The sequence below is a fragment of the Aplidium turbinatum genome, chromosome 5, assembly GCF_918807975.1.
Source record: "Aplidium turbinatum chromosome 5, kaAplTurb1.1, whole genome shotgun sequence".
NCBI classification, from domain to species: domain Eukaryota; kingdom Metazoa; phylum Chordata; class Ascidiacea; order Aplousobranchia; family Polyclinidae; genus Aplidium; species Aplidium turbinatum.
The window spans coordinates 29,303,391-29,324,817 of NC_137476.1; the positions used below are offsets into that span (position 1 = coordinate 29,303,391).

Consider the following 21,427-nt stretch of genomic DNA (forward strand, 5'->3'; position numbering starts at 1 on the left):
TGATGGAGGTCTCAAAACCGTATAACCAAGCGACTCATAACAATAATCCGACCCACTGTTTGGCGCCAGTGAGAGAGATATTCTCTATGGTAGAATTTGCGCCAAATTTCTACAATAGTAGCCATGCGAATTCATGAAATGAATAAATAAAAGTAGAGAAATAATTACATAAAATAAAATAGACTACAGTCTACAGACATACAGTTGGTTGGTTGGTTTGAATCTTTATCCTCGGACTGACAAAGCCTTGATTGATTATTCCTGGTAGTTTCGCATACTTGTAGAGGCTCTTGACGCAGGGCCGGCTGCCGAGATTGGCAAAGTGAAGTTTTGCGATTGAAGTGTTGTTGCCGTAAAATTATTCCATTAACTAGGTGCCTCTGAATGGAGAGCAGTCCTGAAATGCATTGCTTAAACGCACACCCCGAGAGTCGAACTTGCGCCGGGCGCGTAACCACTGAGCTAACGGGGCGGACGATATAGGCTATACTACTTTTGTTCAAATAAACTTTGATCAATCAATCCAAGTTTCAATTCCCTCAGGTTTACAAAAGTTAAAAGCGAAAGAATTTTTGTCAATTTAAATGCAATTATTATTTATGAATAAGGTAGCCAAAGTGATAAAAATGCAAAAAAAAACTGAATTGAAAAGCAAATAAAGGAGAAATATTATCATTTGTTTTTAGAACTTTTTAACTTCCAAAATTCTTGTATATTTCGTTTCATTTCGAAAGCAGAACGAAACAAAATGGTTTGGACTTTGAAATCAACCGAAACGAAATTCTTCACTTAGAAATTATTTCGAAACGAAAAGGAATGTCGTTAACAATTTTTTCGTTATGAGACTACAACACCTTTGATTTGAAAAGAATGAATAACATTCACTATAAAAGTGTAGGCCTACTTTTTAGTATAGTTGAATCAAATGGAGTGATTATGTATTGAAAGGGTGTTAAAAGGTGTTAAGGGTATTGAAAGGGCAGGCTTTGAAATTGCAAAACAAAAAAGGCAGGTATTGAAATGCCAATAGGGCAGGCCCGTAATTGCCGGGGGGGCTTGGGGGGGCAATGCCCCCCAAGCTCAAAGTAAGAGATACATATTGTAGACTGAGCTAAAACGTTTACTTCAATTCTTCCCTTGTCCCTAGGAGTAGGTTGTCATGACGAGTATGCTTAGTGACTACACATTAGGATGAGTAGCTAAGAGTAAACGATATATCAAGGGACTTCATCAATGCAAACTCTGCCAGGCAAGCTACATTTGGTTTTCCAAATGAGTAATCCCAGACCCAAGACTTTCTATATTTAATTTGTTTTGATTCTCATATGTCACTTTGTACAATTATATTGCTTGTAATTTTGTAGCTGTTATGTACTGGTAGGGTAATAGTTATAGGGTTATTCCAGACAGATTGCACGATAACGATTTTTAAATTTGGATGAGTGTTTTTGGCAAGGCATCTCAGGTAAAAGCAATTACAATGGAGTAAGATGCTAGTTTTGGAAATATTGTTCATGAATATCTCTTAAAAACAAATCCATCAACATTGGTATTGGTATCAGCTTGGATAGCTGTTCGTCGTCGTCGTCTGAGCTTCTGGGGCCGAGGGTCTATCCTTTTACCACCCCAGATTCACGATGTTCCTGGACTACACTGGAAGGCTGCTAGAGAGCAGCCAGTCTTTAGTTTCATCATCCATGACGCGCAGACCTTCCACTCCGTTAGGTGGCTTGAAGATGGTACAGTCATTGATGATGTGGTCTGCGGTGTGTTCCTGGGCACCACATTCACAGGAGGAGGAAGAAGCCATTCCCCATTGGTGCATTGTTGAGCGGAAAAGCCCGACGCCCGTACGGAGACGGTTGAGGCGCACCCATGCCTGTCTCTGTAGTGTCAGGCCGATGGGGCGTGTGTCGGCGTCGGGGATGAATGAATGGAGTCTGGTGGTGCTTGACCTCTATTCAAAATTCCATTTATGGTCCGCCCAAGTAGCCGCAGAGATGTCTTGTTTATCAGCTTCGTTGATCAGAAGCCGAGCGGCTGGCACGAATGGGTGTCTTGATTTCAGTCGGCGGGGGTGCCCGCTTGGGAAGGCAGAGATCTTGTGGTGGAGAAGATAGTTAGGCTCCAGTGCCCGTCGACCGAGGGACAGAGTGGCTTCTTCGCGACGAAGCTCAGCAGGTTGGATGCCAGCGAGAATGGGGAGATTGTCCAATGGTGTGGGACGCAGGCATCCGGTCACTGTGCGCAGTGTTTATGGCAGTGTTGATGTTGTGGCAGTGAGCACTGTGGCACCAGATAGTTGCACAGTACTCTGCAGAAGAGTAGACAAGGGCTAAGGCTGCTATTCGCAAAGTGTCAGCCCTCGCCCCCAGCTAGAGCCTGCCAGGCGCTTCAGTAGTGCAGCGCGGGATGTCAGTTTCTTGCGCAGTGACACCAAATGGTGGCGGTATGTGAGCGATCTGTCTAGTGTCACCCCACGATACCTTGGCTCGGGGCAGAAGGACAGAGGTTTTCCGTTGTTGTGGACATGTATCTCACGATCAGCTTCCCGATTGTGTAGGTGGAAAGCTGCTGCCACACTTTTAGTTTCGCTGAGTTTCAGTCGCCAGTTCTGGAGTTAAGCTGAGATGGTTTGCATGTCCTGGCTCAAGGTGTCTTCTAGATTTTCCCACGACTTTGTGGAGTGGAGAATTGCCAGATCGTCCGCATAAGCGTATTTTGTGGAGACCGTGGTTGGCAGGTCGTGGGTGTAGATGTTGAAAAGAAGTGGAGCCAGGACCGACCCCTGTGGGACGCCGTTTTTCAGGCGTCTCAGCCTGCTTCGCCGTGGACTGCCGGTGGTGAGGGTGAAGCTTCGATTCCTGACAAGTTCCATAATCATATGGACCATATGTCGGTCACGAAGCAGGCGAAGCAGTTTGTAAATAAGGCCGCGATGCCACACAGTATCGTAGGCAGCTGGGAGATCTAGAAAGACAGCGCCGGCCTTCTTTTTTGCCTCAAAGCAGTCCTCGATGTCTTGGGTCAGCAGTGTGACCTGATCTACGGTGGATTTTCCGCGCCGAAACCCAGCTTGCTCTTTTGGAAAGAGCGGGTCGATGATTGGGTTGACGCGGGCATAGATCAGCCTTTATAGGATAGCTGTTAGTGTTTTTTGACGTTTACTGCCGAATATTACACCCCAAAGGGGATAAATTGGTTTGGTGGAGACCTGTACCAGACAAAGTCACGAGGGTCATTCCGGACAAAGTTGTGTGTTAAAAATATTGCATCTATTCTATTCTGCAATCATTTTGGCTGGAATTACCCATGTTTTGGCTGGAATTATCCCAAACATTCGAAATTACTGCTATCTTGCACCTTGTGACTTTATAACATATGCCGTGCCTTTGCCAGAAAAACCGCAAATTAGACTCATTGCAACTACAAATGTTATGTGCATAGCCTTTTACTTCGCAACAGCTTTTGAGCCCCCCCAAGCTAAAATGTATAATTACGGGCCTGCAATAGGGCTCTGCTGATTTTCCATGTATTTTTGTAATAAAGAATGATTAATTGATATTTGATGGAGAATCGCTGGCCTGCTGCTTCTCAGTCAGGAGATTCCCTAGCCCAGGGGTTTTCAACCTTGTTTTGCTCATGGCCCACTAAATTAGTAAAAAAATGGCGTTGGCCCATTAACGTTTACTGAAAAACACCTAATGAAAAACTTCATCAAAGAAAAACGCCAAGTTTCAACAACACAATAAATTAATCAGCTGAACATTCACACAAATTTAATGAGAAGGTTGTTGCTGTAGTTTGTCCACAAGACTTTGTATTCTGGGTGCAGTCGATGAGAGTGCGCAGCGTATGTCAGCTGCAACTTCAAGTTTGTTGCGCGGCTTGGATTTTATGTTCAATAGGGATGAAAATGCTGACTCACACAACCACGTGCTGGTGAAAGGCAGTAGTTTCATAAGACAATTTTTGCTGATTTGTGGATATGATGAGGACACTTGGATCCAGAATTCAGTGACAGGCACATCTTCAAATAGGTCACGACAGCCTGAGTCATTTCTAAGATCAATCAGTTCATTTTGCAACTCGTCATCCACTGGCTCAATGTTAACACGAAATGGATTCTTTACAAGTGTGAAAGCATCTCTGCTAAGCTCTGGAAAGTAGGATTTGAATTCAGTTTGTAGAGTACCAAGGTGGTCTGCCACTTCATCCCTAATCTCATCATCCACATCAGATATACATGCAAAACTGTGAAACATGTCAAAGTTACCATTTGCCACTTTACGTCTCCAATTGCCCAGCTTTTCAACAAATGCCCTTGTAAAGTCCACAAACTGAATGATATATTTTCCTTTTCCTAGCATTTTTAACTTCAGCTGGTTGAAAGCTTCAAAGCTTCGCTGTATGCCAAGCTCTGTGGCCCACTGAAAACAGCGTCATGGCCCACTACTGGGCCATGACCCATAGGTTGAAAACCTCTGCCCTAGCCTATCCTTAATGGAAATCAATATAGGCTATGCCTTGAAAGGTTGTTACGGGTGTTAAAGACTGCAAAGTTATCGGCAGCAGTGGTCGAGTGGTTAGCGCGTTGTTTTTGCAGTCGAGAGCCTGCATGTTCGACTCCAGCCACCCGCACTTGCTGTTGTTTCTCTGGGCAAGAAACTTTACGATAATTGCCTCTACCTAGTGATCGATTTCGAGTAATGGTAGTACCAAATTTCAGTCATAAGTAGAGTAGACAACCGGAAACAGACATTGTCGTCGGCTGCAGCGTGGGTCAGGTGTACGTCGGAAGGCGTTCACCGATGCATAGCGCTCAAGTCCGCTTTCCCGCAATGCAGGATAAAGATACCGTATGACAAACAAACAAACAAAATGTGTGGCCATTTTTATTTTGACCTAAAAAAAAATTTTGACTTTATTTTTATCAAATTTTGACTTTATTTTGACCATATATTTGACGACATATGTCCTGCTTTTATAGGTGAATATGCATCCAATCGGAGTGGGGGGTAACTAATGCAAAATTACCCCCCACTAATGTAGAATAAAAATTTTATTTTCAATATATTTTTTACTTTTGTGTTTTATTTTCATGTTTTATTTTGTTCCACAACTTTTGAGGTTTTTTCTTGGAAACTCGCAAGACAACTCCAAGTCATCTATGGCCAAACCATGTAGCCTATCCTGTTAAAAATATACGCATCACAATGCCCTGTGACGTCATAGTTTCTCACTGCTACAAACTTTAATTTCGCTTTTACCACTCACGAACGAAACCTACTACAGTTACACTGTTTCAATGTCTTTATATTTTCGGTTGTTGTAAAAGTTAATGCATTTTAGATTTTTTTTTTCTGAATAGAATGTAGGCCTAGACCCTAGAGGTGAACCAAACCAGAACTCTGTTAAAAAGTATGAAAACCAGACAATATAAATTTCTCGGCCATGTACAGTAGTAAGATAGCAAAAACTGGAGCATCTCTCTTTAACTGGTAAAATTTTTGGAAAGCGGGCACCTGGCAGACAAAGACAAACACATCTGGAACAATTTAACGACAAGACAGAAACAATCATCCATGCAACATATAATAGGAACATTTGGTCTAATTATTCATCTGAGGCCGTCGATGCCTGGTTCAGGCAAGGCAATTGAAGAAGAAGAAGAAGAAGACCCTAGAACTAGATGCTGAAACTTTTTCTTTCACTGCGGATGTTATGGCACAGGTTATCGTGTTGTAGGCTATTCATGCAATTGTAAATTTAGTTAAAGAAAGCTTTGACCTCAACGCTTTTGATCTTTTACATCTAACCATTTAGCGTCTGAAGTGCACAATTTGGAGGACTTGAGCCAAGGCAGAGTACGGAGAGGAAATTTTGCGTACGTCCCCTCTTCCAGTCAAAGTTGTCTAAAAACCTCAAAAAATGTGGTAAATGTTAAAGAGCTTTTTGCTCGCGATTTTAGATTCGTTGAAATAATTGTTCGATCTTAAATCGTGCTGAAGGGCAAAAATTTTGCGTCTTCGGCGCGTAACGTGCCGCCTAAGAGACTGTATAAGAAACTGAAGCTTTCAGTAATGCAAAGGAGGGTCTGGGTTGCGACCTCCCAGAAGTATAGGCCTATGTAATGCGATAATGCAATATGCCCCCTGTCCATGTTAAAACATCGTTCCCGCCCCTGCTTAAATTACTCCCCCCCCCTCACTCTCAGGAAGTGTCCGGAGCCCTTGCTCTCAAGAAACATAAAGAGTTTATCAAAAGCCATAATTTGACAAATTTTGACTCTATTGAAAATGTTGACTTTATTGAAAATTTTGACTTTATTTTTACCTATCAGCTTCTTAGAAACAGTCCCCTAGGTGTTGAAAATAACTTTAATCTTTGATTCGTGGATAGACTAAGTCCTTAAAAAATTTGAAGTCATTGACGTTTGCGGGCCCTAGTAATATGTAAAAAAATAAAAAGTAAGCTGCCAATAGTTTCCAAAATAAATCTTTTATTATATTTAAATTATTTAGCTAATTTTTAATTTTGATGGCAACTCTGTTTTGTAGTTTATTTTTTTCACTTTTAGATCTATTGTGGTCTAACTCTAATCAGGGTTGTCAGATTAGCCCTTTTTAGAGGCAGTTTGCGCAAAAAAAATTGTTTGGCCCTTTGTTTTCAATATTTGGCCCTTTTTTCGACATTTTTTTGCTCTTTTTCTTAAAAGCTGTCTGACAACCCTGACTCTAATCTATTTTTACCTTAAATGCTGAATTGGACTTGGACATCTAAAAGTCGGTCCAGAGAAATTCTCAAATTCAAGAAAATTAAAAAACTCTGACTTTATTACTCATAGTTGAAAAGACATAAAAAATTGGGCTGTAGGCTTCCGAAAATAAAAATTGACTACAAAAATGCAGCAGCCTAACGATTGAGTCACTTCGGGTCAAAATTTAGTTAAAAATTAAAAAAAAAAACGCTTCCGCGAAGTATCGAACTCATTCCCTCTGGAACAGCAACCAGAGACGTAACCCACGCGCCATCCAATCAGCTGAAGATAATCGTCGAATTTACAAGTTATATACGCACTCTTCTCGTCTTTTGCTTTGAAAGAGAAAAAGAAAGAAGTGCCTATAGAGTGACGTCATGGCCGGTCAAATAGTGTTTCAGATTCAAAGACCGGCGCCGGTCAAATAGCCACTGCCTTTTTTCAACATTGAATACACAGCGGGGTCAAGGTAGACCAAAACTTTTTTGGGAGGAACTTGTAAAACGTGACTTTGTAGCCCTGAACATGGACTCTGCCAACCCAATAAATCACGAGGTGTCGAGGGGAAGACTTCGTTCTCGACAGACAGACAGGCCACACCCTCGACATGCGGATTAATTCATGGCCTGTATAATCGAAGTTGGTTGATGATGATGATGAATGTACCTGTATGGTAAGTAGATTATGAGTCTAGACAGGGATCACAGATATTGTTCTCGTAGGCCACACTTTGGGCACCCTTGCCGTATAGTAAGTTATAAAAGGCTATATTACGGTATATGATAAAGAAAACTCTGTAGTTGTAGACAGATTTCTCGCATGTTTTTAGTTAAAGCGCCATAAATTCCAAAATTTGTTGCCCAATTGCTTAGGTCTACAATAGATAATTAAATTTTAGCCTACTTGGTTTAGCTCAGAGGTGGGAAAACTACGGGCAACTTTCTGTTCGGCTCACGAAAGTCTGAAGCAAATGTATAATAAAATAATTCTAAAATTGCTTGAAAAGTTTATTTACTACTATGACTTAATTAAACTTTTTCTTTATATATTTCATCATGATAAAGATAAATTATAGTGTTTTTATAGCATCGTAGTGGTTTGTTTTCCCAGCCACATTGTGATCTTGCATGAATGCTTGGCTATTACACAGGCCAACAAAAAAGATAAAAAAATTTGTGTCTGCAATGTAAGATGTGATTTGGGGTATATTGAGGCTGCTGATTTCAAAAATCACATCAGATTTTACCCATCACATCAGGTTTTTGAAATTTTTGCATGATATTTTTTCTCATAATATTGGCTTTTTGGCCGAATTTTCTCTTACTGTTACCGTTTTATAAAGACCTTATGAGCCAATAGTGTTTGAAAATTTGTCATATTCACGGAAATGATTTTATTTTGTAACCTTTGGAGATGTATGATGACACCATGACTATTGGAGTGACCGACCTACCTTCAGAAGGTACACTAGTCAGAAGCTCCCTAGCTAGATAGTCCACTGGTCAAAAAGAGTCACCTAGACCATCTGGCTAGTGGACCATCTGTCTATGGTAGACCATCTAACTTAGGTACCTTCTGAGAACTGTCCATAAACCACCCCTTACAGGCAGGGTTACATTCACTTTCGCCTGAATGCTTAGTACCATTCTACTTTTTGATATATAACATCGGTTTTATCTTTTTCGCTGAACGTGGAGATTTAAGCTTATGTGAAACTTGTCTTTGACTCATTCTTATTGGAATTTTCATGTATTCAGATTTTTTCATATTAGCAAGGTGTTAATTCTGTTTGTGGTGTGAATAAGTAGCAGAATGACATCTTCAAAAAAGTGTGAAAATGACCCTGATGTTCTTTGTTATATACATAAATTATGTGGCAGTTATAGGCTACTGTTCCTAACCAAAGGCAAACCATAACAAGTTTTGTGAAACAAGCATATCTTACACACTTTAAAATTCGCCTGGGTGATCAGGACAAATCATGGGCTCCACACATGCTGCATGTAAAGCTTGTGTGGAAAACCTAAGACGATAGATCAATGGAAATCCTAAATCCACTCACAACATTCACAAAAATCATGCAAGCGAAAGTTTGTCCAGAGTAACGTTTCCCAAATGTGCACGTGAATTTCTTTTTTTTTGTAGAATTGAACCTATTTTTAAGTGTCTATTCTATTCAAGTTCTTCAATTTTATTTTTCTTTGCTGGCGCAAACATAATAGCGAATGACATTAGTCCATTACAAACACACAACTGTAGCACCAACAAAAGGAAAAGATTGCAAAACCAAAAGATTTTATAATATGTATTGGGGATTTGCAAAGCCACCAAACCTACTTCTTAACACGAAAAAAAATAACAATATAGCCTACTCTTGTTGTAAAAAAAAATGACGTTGAACGTTTAGTGTTAGCAGATAAACTTTGAAGAATTGGGTTCAAGTTACCACACTTCAATAAAATTAAAAAAATAAAACAGGTCTTGAAATACCTCAATGTTTTCATTAATGTTATGTTTGTATATCTTGTGTAGACTTTATCGTGATGAATTTAGACTTTATCACAGACCTTGTTGACAAAAAAGAGTTCAAATTCCATGAAACGCCATAGTCTACCAATATAGATCAGGAGTCGATTTTACCCATTTTTACCAAAACAACATTCAGATATCATAAAATCCTGATGTGATACAAAAAATCTGATGTGATTTTTGAAGTCAGCACCCAAAATATACCCTAGAATGACATTTACTATGCTGACACAAAAAGTGTGTTGGCTTGTGTTATTAGTGTCAAAGCAGCTATTGCTAAACAATCGATTATGTCACAATCGAAATTTCTGACTTTGGCCGGTCGCATCATGAGACTTTCTTTTTTGTTTTAGTCTTGGATCAAGGCCAAGACTCTTGGTGTTGGTAGAGAAAAGCGGCGATTGCGACAGTTTTTCTAATTACTGTATGTTAATTCGCTCACAGATGTATTCTGTTTAATTCGCTCAAAGTGCGTCTGGCAAAGTGTTATCTTGAGGTTGTGGTTGTATTCATGTGGGTTGTATTCAAATAAATAATTGAGACGAACAGTTTTTATATATATATATCTTTTATGTAATACATGTACTGTATATAAAATCTCCGTTTCTTTTGTCACTTTAAAAATAAATAAAAGGTTGTGTTTTGACTAGGCTATTTTAGATTTGATGGTTTGGCTTATAATCTTAATTATACTATATAATACTGCGGCCCTCGAACAAATTCAGATTCTGAATGCGTCCCTCGAGATAAAAAGTTTGCCCACCCTTAGTTTAGCGGCATGACGTACAAGTCGGGCTCATGCCGCAGACAAGCCTACGTCTTTAACTTTTAATTTATTATCATTTTGTTAAGTAGTAGGCTATCCACTATCCACAGTATCCAGTATATATAATTATAACTTACCACTTTATCAGTATATATATTAGGGTGGCTCTTATATGGGGGTAAAAATTTAAACTGATTTTTTTGCAGAGCTCTCTGAGGGTGTCAATTGGTATAAAAATACTGCAGCTAAAATTTGATGCATTTTGATTGATCTTTACAGGTAGTCCAGAGGGATGTAACTTTTATAAAATCGTGTTCAGGTTTAATTGCAGATAAAGATAAACGGCTATCAAATTTCAGCGAAAAAAGGTCCATTTCCAACAGAAGCAAACTTATGGGCATTGTTTTTATCAGTAATAAAATTAATTTTAAAAAATGGAACATAAATGATACAAATAAACAGTCCAACAAAGTTGTTGCAAAAGGTTCCCCACAATGGGCACAATCTGCTCAAAGTTAATTTGTTTGCTCATTGCATATGAACGTTGATGTAGAAATGTATCAGCGGTAGTATGAGCGTATCAAAGTTAACAGATGCTGCTCTGTTCATTGTTTGGGCTGGATGAGAGTTTCTTTATGTGCATCTGAAAAGATGCGTCGATGCTCAGTATCCACTTGCAATAAAAACTGCAGCTGCTCTTCATCTTTTGTCAACAGTCGGTTATAAGACTGCACAAGAGCAACTCCACGTTCTGCATTGTCATTAACTACTTTCAAGCTCTTCACAATAGCTTGAGAAGATTGAAAGCTCACTATTTTTAACCAGTTGCTTGGATCTTCATTGAGGAAGGTCCTATTCAATCGAAACTTTGTGAAAAATTTTACTGTCTGTGAACACCTGTACAACTTGAGTGAAATTTATTGAGAAACACGAGAGTTATGAAGCATTTAGTTTGGGGGGTCTGCCGAGGGGGCACAATTTTTTTTATTTTTGGCCATGATTGAGGCCCTATTAACTTACTGCTAAACTAAATTAGTTTAACAACCCAAATTTTTTGCAGGTGATAGTACTTTTTCCAAATATTGAAAAAACATTTCAGTGCAAATTTTCACTGGGGTCATGGGTAACCTGGATTTTAAAAGGACCCCACTTTTTGCTTTTTTTCATTTTGCCCCATGTTTTACATTAAATACCTCCCAACCCCTTTAATATTTTGTACCGGTACTGAAATTTTCTCAGTTCATAGAGAATCCTGTAAACAACATTTCTACCAAATTTCAGCCAAAACCAATCAAAAATGGGGTATTGGCAAGGTTTCAAAATTTTGGAAAATTGTGGTTATTCACTTTCAAGCAACGTTATTCTAGTTGTGGTTATTAAGTTAGGGCTGTATCGTTGGTTTTATAGACTGTTCTGTTTCAATGAAATTCGTATTGCCTCCAAACTATACTTTAAAACCAGTTGATCTTTAAACAGGTGATAATATTTGACTACATTGTTGTATATTGATTGACTTTCTATGTTTTGCTTTAAGTTAGGTTGTAACATAAAAATTAAGAATGTTTCTTTCTTCCAACATTGTTTGAGTTTTCCTTCATTTATCCGTTTATTTTTTGGCTATGGCTACTACACTGCATGCATTATAGGCAGGTGGGTGGTGCCCCTTTGGGTCTGAGACATGGGGGGCGAGATATGTCTAGCCTCTCGGTTTTTTGTTAATTTTAACAACTTTGTAAGAAAATTGCCAGTTTTGCACTGTTTACGCAAATGCACAAGACCTTTGTTTAAGTTGTTGTTATTTCTATTTAATGTTGAGTAACGAGTGATTTAAGCTGTTGCGTTGTTTTTTCATTCTCTTTACTTATTTATTTTGTCACGATAGTTTGGTGTTTGATGGACCATCAAATTCAATCATGAACAAACAACATGTACTGAGTTGTATGTAACTGAGCACTGCATACAGTGCATAGTACATAAGCTTGCAAAGGTATTTGCAATGTGTTCAGCCATCTGCGAAAATGATTGTCATTGTAAAATTACAAGATTGCGAAATGGAGTCGGCAATTGACAAAGTAAAAACTTTAAACACGTTAATTTGCCAGAATTCAAATTGCAATTTTCAATGTAATGATTTTTTCCGATTAAAACTTGATGCTGGTATTTAATATTCAAAGCTCACGAAACAAAGTAACTGCTTTTTGGAAAATAATATTCACTATTCAGTAAGCAAAAAGAGCTGTTTCAATTAATCATTTTTTAAATTCTTGCATATACAATCGTTCTTATTATATAGCAATCTATGATCGGTACAGCTAATCTTAAATCTTAGTGGCCGCGTGAAACAATGGTATAAGGTTGGTTGGGTAATAATAGCAGTGATAGACGTTTGTTAATGCAGGCAGCTAATCACACAACAAAGTTTTACAGAAAAACATGTGAAAATGAAGTAAAAATGCTTGAAAATTTAAAGCGATACCACACTTACCAACAACGATAATCTTCATTGTTAACAGTAACTTGCATTATGTGGGTTATTAAATTGCGCAACGATTTTGGCACGAAAGTTGAAGAAGCAAATGTTGAGAACGTCAAAGCTGCAATATTTATAATTGCAATCAAAATCATTGAACAACAGACTTTGAGGTGTGGATAGAAAAGCTTCGCTCTCACCAGACAGACATGCCACACTTTCAATATGAGGATTAATTTTTGGCTTGGATAATCAAATTGGTTGATGGTTATGATATACATTATACACTATATCATATATATACAAATACAATACATCATTCGTCCTCGTGTTAAAGTCTCAACCAGAAAAATGTCTGCTGCTGCCTTAAAATGTATCTTTAAGTTTTACTAAAGTTGCAAATAGTGATCCTGAAATAGTGACCATGAGCTATAATTATGCCTAGTCTTCAATTCATGTTAAAGTTCATCATTGTTGGGCAACGACACTTTCTTGAGACTGATAGGGTTGACTGTTGAGCTAAATTTTTGAAAAACTTGTTTGTTTTTTTATACAGGATTGTTGTTTACATTTATCTACAACTGTGTTTTGCATATATTTGATCACACATTCAAGTTTCATTTACATGCGAAATCATGGATGAAAAGAAACCTTTGAAAAAGTTAAGCGAAGAGAGTCTCACAAAACAACCTGATGAAGTCTTTGATCTCCTTGAAAAGCTAGGAGAAGGAGCCTATGGATGTGTCTATAAAGCCATATACAAAGAAGCTGGCCAGGTGGTTGCCATCAAACAAGTTCCAGTCGAGTCTGATCTTCAGGAAATTATAAAAGAAATTGCAATCATGCAGCAATGTGATTCCACTTATGTCGTCAAGTACTACGGAAGTTATTTCAAAAACACAGACCTTTGGATTGTTATGGAATATTGCGGTGCCGGTTCTGTTTCTGACATTATTCGTTTGCGCAGAAAGACATTGACTGAAGAAGAAATTGCTACTGTTGTTAAAGATACTTTGAAAGGACTGGAATACCTGCATTTTATGAGAAAAATTCACAGAGATGTAAAAGCTGGAAATATCCTTCTAAACACAAATGGCCATAGCAAACTTGCTGATTTTGGTGTTGCTGGCCAACTAACTGATACAATGGCAAAGCGAAATACTGTAATTGGAACACCTTTTTGGATGGCCCCTGAAGTTATTCAAGAAATTGGGTATTGACTTTTTTTTTAAATATTCTGATATTCTTGTGTGTTCTGTTTGTCATGCATTACAGTTAATTCGCATTAGAACTTTCATTGGGTAACCTAGTTTGTTGTATTCAGTACTTCAGTGGGCTAAGAAACCAAGTGTCCAGTTGTCCACAGATTTAGTTCTGGATATATTTTCTTTGAATGATAGATGGAAAACAATCAGCTTACTACTAAAAGTAAAATTGAATAAATCCACTGAAACAATGTAAGCCTGATTTTCTTTGACAATTTTTTTACTGTATTTGTATCAGTGATTGTGAAATATTTTAAATTCAGTGGTACATGAGTATTCTGATATACCCCGAGGACATTATATGATGTTAAGATATCTCCTTAGGTCACTGATTGTTGGAGTGGTTGTTAATGGTTACCTTACCATATGTACAACTAAATTATGCCAATAGATTGATTACTAGTCACTACTTTTTATAATTTGCATTTGTATATTTTCAGATATGATTGTGTAGCTGATATCTGGTCTCTTGGCATCACAGCAATAGAAATAGCTGAAGGGAAACCACCTTATTCAGATATTCACCCAATGAGGGCGATATTTATGATACCCACAAAACCCCCTCCTACATTTAGAGACCCAGAAAAGTGGGTTAAAATAGTTAACATCTTAACTTACTTACTATATAATATAGTCTTAAAAACTATTAAAAACGGAATGGCCCGTTTCGGTGAGTCCGACCCCTAATGGGGGATTTTTTCAATTTTTTTTTTAAATTATCGGGTACCATAGCCTAATTATCATTGCCATTTTAGGGTTAGGGGTTTGGGGTTAGAGGTTATCGGACTCACCGATCGGACTCACCGAATAGTAGCAGACCCATTAAAAACGACCATTGGATAATTGTTCACTTTAAACTGCTACATTATGGAAATCTGAAGCTACCCTTTTCAGTGCTGTCTTAGGCCATGTTTTACAAGAAATAAAATGTGTATATATGTTTGAATGTTTATTATTGTCAAGTAACATGTAACGTCTATATTAAGTATCTGTACAAGGTTTAGAGAAACATTGATTTCATCCACTTAGGGCACGCATTTTGTCTTTTGGTCAGTCAGTGTTTCTCTAAATGTGAATTTAGAGAAACTGACACAGACTTTTGTAACACTCTATGCCTTGCGCTCAATAACAGATTATATGTATATATCATCGTTCTGATGCAGCTTGTAATTTATTGTAGATGGTCTGAAAACTTCATACAGTTTGTCAGCAAATGCCTTGTGAAAAGCCCTCAGCAGCGTGCCACAGCTACAACACTTCTGCAACATCCATATGTAAAGGAAGCTAAACCGCACAGTGTTTTAAGGGTAAGTGGTTGTCATAAGTTGCTGATGCTCTTATTCAGCACACTGAATATTTATGGCACAATTTCACTGCAAAGTTTAAACACGACCGGTGATTGTGCGTCAAAATTTTCACCTTAAAAGATATTGTGCATGGCTTGTGTTGATATTTTACATTTTTTGTAGCTTCAACATGGTCTTGTAGAGTTGCGTTTTTTGAAAATTATAACTTTGCAAAAGGTTTTAATAAACGCTTTGCAGTAGTTATGGCCTTTGGCACCTCCCGTAATGTATTCTTGACCACTTGAAGCTTTCTCTTTCGTTCTTTTCCTACTTATTAATTAGGTTACACATTTATTTTCCAAAGTTGTAGGCTACTGTTGTACTATGTCTTTTAGACAATGCAGTACATGAGTGCACAACTGCACATACAGTAAATCTGTCGTGACCAGTTTATGTAATTTCTGTTTTTTAGGAAATGATCCAGGAAGCGATGGAAATAAAACGTCAAAAGTTGAAGAGCGGATCTGACTCCAGCTCCGATGAGGAAGATGATGAAGAGATGGATGGAGGCACAATGGTGAAGGTTGGAGGTGGAGGAGGAGATAGCTCCACCATGAAGATGCGTTTCAATACAACTGAAAGCGATTCCAATACCATGATCGAGCATGGGGATACAATTGATGGAGCTCTTGGGACCATGGTGATCAATGATGATGATGAGAGCGTTGACACCATGCAGAGGTTTGACACAGGACCCACACCCAACAATGCAGGCAGCGGTGACCGCCCAGCTTTCATGAATTACTTTGATAACGTCGACAGCCAAGGAAGATCTGGATCAGGGAGTAATAACTCCAAGAAGGATGGCCTGCCTCCTGAGGAAGCATGGAAATTCAGCAAGAACATCACTGAAATGGACTTTGATTTTCTGAAGAATTTAAGCGTAGCTGACTTGCAAGTTCGCCACAACGCTCTGGACACATTAATGGAGAAAGAAATCGAAGATTTGAGGAAGCGATACCATGACAAGCGACAGCCAATTCTTGATGCAATAGACGCTAAGAAGAGAAGGCAGCAAAACTTTTGAGGGCTGAGATGTCTTCGTTATCGCTTCATCATTATCCATTCGAAACGCACACGGTAAACAGATTTTGTTTAAAATCAAGATCAACTGCCCTTATACAATTTTTGGTTGAAAACAAGTTGTACTTTCTTTCTAGCGACATTGTCACTGTGTTGCGTGAACTACAGAAGCCTGTTCTTAAGATCGATCGGGCTGTCGCTTTCTTTCGTGGTCGTTTATAAATGTGTTGACAAAGGTCATATTATTTTGCGTACAGTTCAAAAATATCAATCGACCATATTTTGTTAATGTCGCTTAGAATTATTATGAATAAAATATCAAAGGCAGCCCTGGTTTTTCTAGTTTTGCCTTCGTCATTGTTTTTGTACATTGACTCCAAATTATGTTTCTGCACTTGAGTTATAAATGGGCATATTGAGGAATTATCGACCCAAACCAAAATTTAGTTGGAACCTGAAAGTGCAATTTTTAGCATGAAACAACCGTCGCTGTTTGAAAGTTTGTCGATGCAGGAGTTCTTAATCTTTTTACGCTAGTTGCCTTTTGGCAATTTTCTTTAGATAAATTTTAGTCCTGCTATATTGGACGGGAATCTGCGTTTTTCACATCATTTTCATAGAATTCAACCTTTTTGTGGTTGCATTTGTACCCAGGAACCTCTGTTCTGTTGGGATGATCTTATTTTTGGATTCTTTTGCGTTCAGAATAAGTTTAAACGAAGTACCGCCAGTGTGAAAATGCATCAGAAAGTGTTATTGTATTACTAAAAGCCACATGAGGTCATCCTGTTTGTTTACCTGCTATTTGTTTTCTTTCACTTTAGCATGGGGATAGAAGGATATTTCTAGTTCATAAAATTATTACAAAAAAAGTTTTCACCCGTTTAATTGCTTTGTCATTCGAACTCATCATATTTATCATCAACAGGTTTTTGGTTGTATTTACCGAACAATATTCACAAATATAAAGCAATGTTGGTTTTTAATCGTTGTAATTTGCTATCTATAGCATTCCTTTCAAAACTGCGACGTTAAACTGAAAGCTGAATTGTCGTTTACACATCACCACACTTTTCTTGTTAAAAGGATGTTTTTCTTTTATATTTTTTTCTAGTATTTCGAAATAAATATAATGAAATTATACTTGTAAATCGTCTGTATAACATGCCGTGCTGTTGTTGTATCAAAACTTTTACCTTGTCGTCTGCAGATGTTTGGTCGATGTCAAAAAGAAAGATTATGGTTGGTAGGGCATTTTAAAGCGACACTCTGGTTTGTTCGATTATTTTTCTCCGAAAAACCCTCTTCAATGTCTGTTTCCATAATGTACGTTTTTTATCACAAATCATCTTATTGTCGTAACTGCTTCATTTGTACCCCCATGGTTGGTCGTAACTATCCAGGCAGAAAAATCCGTCATTTTTACTGTCTTATGTATATCTGTTGCCAAGCCAACCACCCAATCTTGTGACAAACTTTTAGTTTTGAAGTTTGGTGTTAGCCCGAACGTGAGTGTAGAGCACGAGAAAAAAGTCCAATTGAAAATTTAATCAATATTGTGAAAACATATTTGTAAGACTTATTAGTTCTTGAAAATCTTGTCAACGTTTTTATGTCTGTGTACATTGAACCAATGTAAATGAAAAAAGGGATTTTACTCTGTGTGAGCCGACATTACCTGAGCTTATACTTCCTCAATACAGTTTGCTTTCAAGAAACTGGCCATCTCCCAGTTTCGCAATGTCTTTTTACATCAGTACAACCTTACAGCACTGTTAAAAAGAACAAGCTTTGTTAGCTGGCACCATTCAAAAACAAATTCATGCAAAAAACAGTTTTAGAAAACGATTCAAAATAACAATTGCTGTGGCCACGTCAAGACAAAATCGTCTTGAGTGTCTAGTCAAGACGACTTTGTCATGACGTATTTGGTCTACCATGTCCTGAAACAGCCAGCGCTGTATATAAACGAGGTTGTTTTTAGCTAGCAGACAATGGCTTGTTGTTGCAATTCACAGAATGTATGTTTCATCTCAAGCGTTTGCTTATTTATTTTATAAGTTGTGGTAAACAGTTAAAGAACTTAAATTAAAGATTCAACAAAGTGTGGTTGTGCAAATCTTTTTTTTATCGCCACATTACTTTTTTGTGAATGTCTTTGTGAAATGTTGAAGTTTTTCCTCCAGCCTTATTTCATGTAGAAATGTAAAAGTGTAGGGAGTTGCATTAGAAACAGTGCAATTTGCAAACAAAGTTCACTGTGTACATTGTCGACCACGTGTATTCAAGATACTTTTAAAAAAGGTAGAAAGGTCTGTTTGTTTTGTTAATGTGCAAATCACAACTGTTCAGTTTGTGGTCATTAAGATCAGAGAGTCCAAAAACGTGGATCCTGTTTTACTTGCCTGCCACTAGCATTGTAAAAAAAACTGAAAGACAAATTGTGTTGTATTCCATCATATTTTAAATTAAACAGAATCGCTTTTTAACCTTGCAGCAATATGTAGTTTGGCAAGCTATTAGCAGATGCGGTGCTACTATGGTATTGCAATAGCGGCTTTGTTGAACGAATTTCAACGGAACCAGCAACCATGTTTCAACAGGTTCGTCCAGCTGGTTAAGGAGCCGAACAGCAAGATCAAGCAGCGCTGATTGAACTCTCGCTTGAGCAGTGCATTTGAAGGACCGCTCTCCTTTCAGCAACATTGAGTGGAATAATTTACAAAAAACAAGCAGAACTTCATTCTGTCAATATCAGAGACTGCGTCAATGGTTCAAAGCATCTGCCATTACAGTATCGTGTTTGAAACTGCCAGGGCACTTACACAAGAACAGTATCTAAACAAAAGATTTTTGTTTCGATGTTTACTGCCCCGACAGATCATTCGGTTAAGCGACCGAAGTACAGCATAATCACAGAACAACGGTTTAACTCGCGAAGTGTTCACTTCAATTACAAACTTCAGGGACACCTCTACATTTAGCGGCTCCCAGAAGACAGTTTGATAACCGAGACAAGACTTCAATCTGTGACCGGGCCAGCGGTTTAAAGCCTCTTCTTCCAGGCGAAACTGCCACAATCAATCTTCCAAAGAGGCTTTCTCGAACCCAGAATGACGACTCCCACATTCAGTCAACCGAGGTCTCTTCCAATAGAGTGGAAAATAGGAGTTTTCTTTACATAATATACAAGAAATATTATTTCGATTAATGCCTTTAAACTGTTGCAGCACCTGCCTTTCTTCACCCTTAAAGTAGGGGGGTGTGTTATTTGACGAATTTCACGATGGCAACGTGGTACGGTGCTTAAAATATGTGGAGTAGTATCCAAATCCGGAATATGAAAATAATTATCATATTGGACCACCCTAACCCCCATGTACATGCCCCCTGAAAAGGGGGTATCCATAAATTCACCAAAATATGAGTTTTTAAGCCTTTTCACCAAACGACGTGTATTTTGGCGGTATTTATGGTGCTCCTATAGGGGTTTTCGGGGTCTGTGAGTTCAAATATGGCATTAGAAATTACCTCCAAAAATCCAATATAATGGTAATCCAATATGGCGGCCAAAATGGCGCTTAGAATGGGTACTTTCGTAAAGTTTAACCAAACATAATCATGTAATATGTTGAATTATAGGTTTTCGGGGGCGTAGAATACGAATTCATGATTATTTCAAACAAAAATAAGCTGATAACAGCATATTTTCAAACTTATGACGTATATGTAATTTAGTATAAAACACAGTATTCAGCTCTTTGTTAGATTCATGCCGTCAAGAACAGAATTTAAATCAGTCATCGTAAAATCCGCTTTGCCACTCAAATTACTCCGGTAAGTTTTCAGATTGGCTCCATAAACAGAAGATGGCAACTTTTTATGGTCTTTCAATAAACGAAAAATGTCACTTTGTTTTGGAACTGAGAGTGCAGTGTCACGGGCGTATCTGATCTCGAGGTATAACCGCTTCTGTTTCTCAATCTCTGTTATATTACTATTTAGAATCTCATCCACATCAGAGTCCTTCGTAAAAGGATCGCCTTGTTTTTTCAGTTTGTTTAAATCATTATTTCGTCTTTTATCAAATTGTGCTACATTAGCTATTTTTTTGCCGTCGAGGCCCTGTTGTTGCAAATGCTTCTGTTGCTCATCCCAGGCTTTCATTATGACGGGAATCGTAAACTTTGCAATGTTGCCATATTCTCGGAATGAACCAGAAGATTTGGATTCTATCAAGTCCTGTGATTTGGCCTTTACTTGAACAGTCGACGCACACTTTAAGTTCTTGGCGCCTCGTTGTTTGAGTTCATAATTTATGAATCCTACCGCCCGTTCTGAATCCAGATTGTGTATAGGGGCACTTTCTAGTTTTTCCGAATCCATTCTTGACAGAGCAATCTCCGATACCTCATCTGAAAATCCAAATATGTCCCCTTTCTGGCGTTGGAAACCATCCGCTAGTTTTGGTAATAACAGGACGTGTGTCTTTAATTGCTTTACTTAGTGACGTACGGATATCTTGGCTGTATGTTGTCTGGTTGAAGCGTTCCAGGGAAATGAAGTTGAGTGCAGGCTGTTGGAGATTGAACAAAGCCTGAGCATCGGTTTCACGAAGGTTTTTATTCAGTGTTTGGAAAGCTTCTGTTAGCTTTGAATACTTAGTAGTTTTTGCCGTAGTGAGGGATAGAAAAGGTTCTACCAGATGCAATCCAATCAGTGCTCCTACAACGTACATTACTCTCATGAAATCTAGTTCTAGAAAACATCTTACAATACAAGCGAGCTGGTTTGTTACTTGCTCAAATTTTTGTAGAAATCTATTCACGTCTTGAAGATGGTGAACAACTACAGCGCAAGTGAGTGTCAACCAATTAAATCTTTCATCTTTTAAACATAGGGAAAGATTCTTTTTCGGCGCTATGAAGATATCAAAATCCACTGCTCTGTTCCAAGGCTTATGATTGAAGTCGTGGTTTACGAGCCTTGTTATGCAATCGAGTGCTTGCTCGGTCACACTTGAATGTGTATTAGCCTACTTGCTTCAACGAGGAATTTTGAATAGATTTTGTCCTTTCCAAGAGCGTTCTCTATCTCTGCCGATAACCTCGTGATTATTCTATTGAACATCAATGTTGGATGCACATTACAGAAGAGGTGATCAGGAATGTGCCCAGTCTCAAGTCTTTCAGCTACAAATTTCTCTACCTCTAGATTGTGCAAAGTCTGATCAGTAAGAATGAAGTCAAGTTTTTCAAACAGAAGTTT

At 38.2% G+C, this 21,427-nt stretch overlaps 2 protein-coding genes across 2 annotated transcripts; one reads left to right on the forward strand and one right to left on the reverse strand.

The window, feature by feature from the left end:
• Nucleotides 1–3,779: 3,779 nt before the first annotated feature.
• LOC145771113 (protein FAM200A-like) lies at nucleotides 3,780–4,370 on the reverse strand. The gene has a single exon (XM_082582852.1). It carries the CDS (start codon nucleotides 4,368–4,370, stop codon nucleotides 3,780–3,782), a length of 591 nt encoding a protein of 196 aa, XP_082438978.1.
• A 2,932-nt stretch (nucleotides 4,371–7,302) lies between these two features.
• LOC145769985 (serine/threonine-protein kinase 4-like) lies at nucleotides 7,303–18,642 on the forward strand. Its single transcript, XM_082581556.1, has 5 exons — nucleotides 7,303–7,433; nucleotides 13,082–13,738; nucleotides 14,231–14,377; nucleotides 14,971–15,097; nucleotides 15,549–18,642. Exons 2-5 carry the CDS (start codon nucleotides 13,161–13,163, stop codon nucleotides 16,161–16,163), a joined length of 1,467 nt encoding a protein of 488 aa, XP_082437682.1. The 5' UTR covers nucleotides 7,303–7,433; nucleotides 13,082–13,160; the 3' UTR covers nucleotides 16,164–18,642.
• The last annotated feature ends 2,785 nt before the right edge of the window (nucleotides 18,643–21,427 follow it).